Raw genomic sequence first — 3,442 nt, 5'->3', positions numbered from 1 at the left:
GATTAATTAGATTTTTGAAATGCATTTAATGAACAAGTTGAATCTTAATTTGATAATTAAATTATTATTTTTAAGTGTAAATAATATTTCAATTATCAAATTATTTTTTAGAAAGTATTTTTTAGAAAACTAGCGCCTCCCTATCCTCCGTCGGAGTATTCATCAGAGAAACAAGAAACAAAGATGGCGTACAGTGTCTTCGAGCACCATCAATCTTTAACCAAGCAAACAACGCAATAGACAACCGAGGATGGAACTTAAAGGCAATTTTTATCATAACTCACGTTGAGATCCCAATATGCTTTATGAAACTCACGTTGGTGGAATTTCATAACTCAATACTATAAAAATTGAGTGCTCAGAGACATTAATTATTATTCTCTCTCTTTCAAAGACGTAATTATTCATCATTTTTCTCCAATTCATTTTGTAAAATAACTTGTTTTGATTGAACTCATAATTCAGAATTGTTGTATCTGAATTAATTTTATTAGGTAGCAGTTTTTGTATCTGAGCATTTTAAGTCGAGATACATCTTTATTAGTCGAAGATACATAACTCTATACTATAAAAATTGCAATGATCGGAGACATTAATTATTATTCTCTCTTTTTCAAAGACGTAATTATTCTCCATTTTTCTCCAATTCATTTTGTAAAATAACTTGTTTCGATTGAACTCTTAATACAAAATTGTTGTATCTGAATTAATTTTACTAGGTAGCAGTTTTTGTGTCTGAGCATTTTAAGTCGAGATACATCTTTTATTAGTCAAAGATACATAACTCTACTATAAAAATTGCAGTGATCGGAGACATTAATTATCATTCTCTCTCTTTCAAAACGTAATAATTCTCCAATTCATTTTGTAAAATAATTGTTTCGATTGAACTCTTAATTCAGAATTGTTGTATCTAAATTAATTTTACTAGGTAGCAGTTTTTGTATCTGAGCGTTTTAAGTCGAGATACATCTTTTATTAGTCGAAGATACATAATTTATCTTGGTTCTATATGCATTTTTTAGGTGCGTATTCTTCTATCTGTACGCCTGATACATTTTTTTGATATGTATCTCTTTCGTATACATGAATCTAAAATTTGAATATGAAAGTTATCTAGGAACCTCACATGCATGATCGAAAACTAATGAGTTTTTTCGATTGCATTTTCTCCAGGAATAAGTTACATTTCTTAAGGAATAACTTTATCGGCATAAGTTCTGTAAGAAACTAAGTTATATTTCTTAAAGGCATAAATTTATCAGCATAAGTTCTGTAGGAACTAAGTTATGACTTGTGAGACATTACTTGTGTTATATTATGATACAAAAATATGAATTTTTACTTTAGTGAATATTTTTTGTTTTGTCAATGTCACTAGTATTTTTAGCCACTTTTTTTCATCCTTAATTAAAGGTCTCGGATTCGAGTCCCCTTAAATACAAAGTCACCTTAGTTAGGGAACGTTTTACTCCCGTGTGGGACTTTTTGGCCCGAAATTGAATGTAGTTTGACTCCAATATGAATATCAGAAATCGAGGGCAAAACCAATAATTAAGGTTTGCTATGTCCCACAATGCTTTAACAAAAAAAAAACTTAAAGTGATCACTACAAATATAATTTTGACTTATGAGTTTTGGCCTTTTGGGCAATTTAAAATTATTTGGAATGTGAAGGATTTATATAATTTTAAAACTTTTAACAATATTAATATATTTTTCTTTTCAAATTAAATGGTAGATTTTTAGTATTTGACCAAGTGCAAAATTGGACTTAATATAAAAAAAATAAATTGAATTTTGGTAAGTAATTAATGTTCCATCAAATTATATAGTTGATAAATTTCATGTAATATATTACATTACTTACCTATTTTTTATTTTAAAGTATCATATTCATTGATGTTACTATAAAACTTAGATTATGAATATTAAAATTAACTATAATTTGGCTAGAAATTTAATGACCATTGTGAAAAATATGTATATAAATATCCACCATATTTCACTTTTTTTGTAAGTTACATTGCTTTCATGGAGCGTAAGAAAACAGCAGGACGTCGAAAAATCCCATTGGTGAAGATAGAAAAGCATGTTGATCAATATTCTACATTCTCTAAACGATGTTCTGACTTATACAAAGAAGGTAGCGAACTCGTTAGAGAAAATGATGTCGATCTTGGTATCGTTCTAACTTCACCAACTGATAAAACATATGCTTTCGTCCATCCAACTTCTAATGCGGCCATTGATCGTTTTATGAACTTGAAAACAGATTTCGGTGATCAAATTATTGTTGAAAATTCACGTAATAAAGTGAATCAACTCAACGATAGGTTAAATGAACTTGATAAAAGAGAAGAAATTGCAAAATAGAAACTTCTTGCTTTAAATGAAATGAATAAGACTAGAGATAAAAATCGTTGGGAGTCCATCGATCAGTTAAATGCAAATGAGATAATGAAGTTTCAAGCTTGGTTAGATGTCGGAGAATTTATGTTGAAGGATCAATTACCTGAAGCTTCGTCTTCCTCGCAGTCTCCACCAGAAGACGCAAATATCTAGTTTATAAATGCTTCTTAAATGAATCGTCTTTGTATAATATTATTTATCGAAGTTGTATATAATTAAGTGAACCAATATATAGATTCACTCTATTTAAGTATGCTTTCATTTTCATTTTTGTAGTTTTGTTTTCAATTATGGTACATGTTTTATGTACTTTGCAATAATTTCTATTAATGATATTTATGTTTATTAATGGATCTTTATGTTTATTAATTTCTATTAATTTTATTCTATCTTGTTACAATTCATTTTAAAATTCAATTGCAAACATATTAATTAAAAACCATTCACAAAGTATTATCTTATTTAGGCAACAAAGGCATAATATAAAGCACAGATATTATCGTATTGAAATACTTGAAGTATTTAGTCGCTTCCAACAATTAGGATTCAGTTTTTTTTTTGAACTAACATTTAATTCAAGTTTCAAAATTCTTGTAGACTAAAATGCATTGCGTAGGATTTTGACAGTAACTTTTTTATGTTAGTTGTTACTATTTCTATTTTATGAGTATTATCTTATTGGTTAAATCGAAAAACAAACCATTAAAGACCAAAAATAACATATCTTATTGGTCGGTTATTGGTTTTACATATCTAAAAAAACAAAAATTGATAAATCAAACCGAACGATCGATGCGCACCCCTACCTTCATCTTCCTGAACCACATTTTCGGTCTCTTCAACTAAACCTACATTGTAAAATGCCATCAAAATAGCTAAAAATTTGTACTCATCTCCCACCATTTCCTCGTCCCTCCACCAAATTAAAAAGCTCCATGACATTGTTACATTCCTCTTGTCGACCAAACCCTACAATCATTGCGTTCCACCCTACAACATTAAGCTCCACTTCTTGTTCATCAAACACTCG

The 3,442-nt window shown here is 28.8% G+C and overlaps 1 protein-coding gene across 1 annotated transcript; it reads left to right on the top strand.

Annotated features, from left to right (window-relative positions):
* Positions 1-2,034: 2,034 nt before the first annotated feature.
* Positions 2,035-2,565, top strand: LOC124893363 (agamous-like MADS-box protein AGL28). The gene is made up of 2 exons (XM_047404388.1): positions 2,035-2,316; positions 2,407-2,565. The coding sequence occupies exons 1-2, from the start codon at positions 2,035-2,037 to the stop codon at positions 2,563-2,565; spliced, it is 441 nt and encodes a 146-aa protein (XP_047260344.1).
* Positions 2,566-3,442: the final 877 nt, after the last annotated feature.

The sequence above is a fragment of the Capsicum annuum genome, unplaced genomic scaffold (assembly GCF_002878395.1).
Source record: "Capsicum annuum cultivar UCD-10X-F1 unplaced genomic scaffold, UCD10Xv1.1 ctg58125, whole genome shotgun sequence".
Classification (NCBI taxonomy): Eukaryota; Viridiplantae; Streptophyta; class Magnoliopsida; order Solanales; family Solanaceae; genus Capsicum; species Capsicum annuum.
The sequence above is the reverse complement of the archived record's forward strand: the minus strand, read 5'-3'. Positions and strand labels throughout refer to the sequence as shown.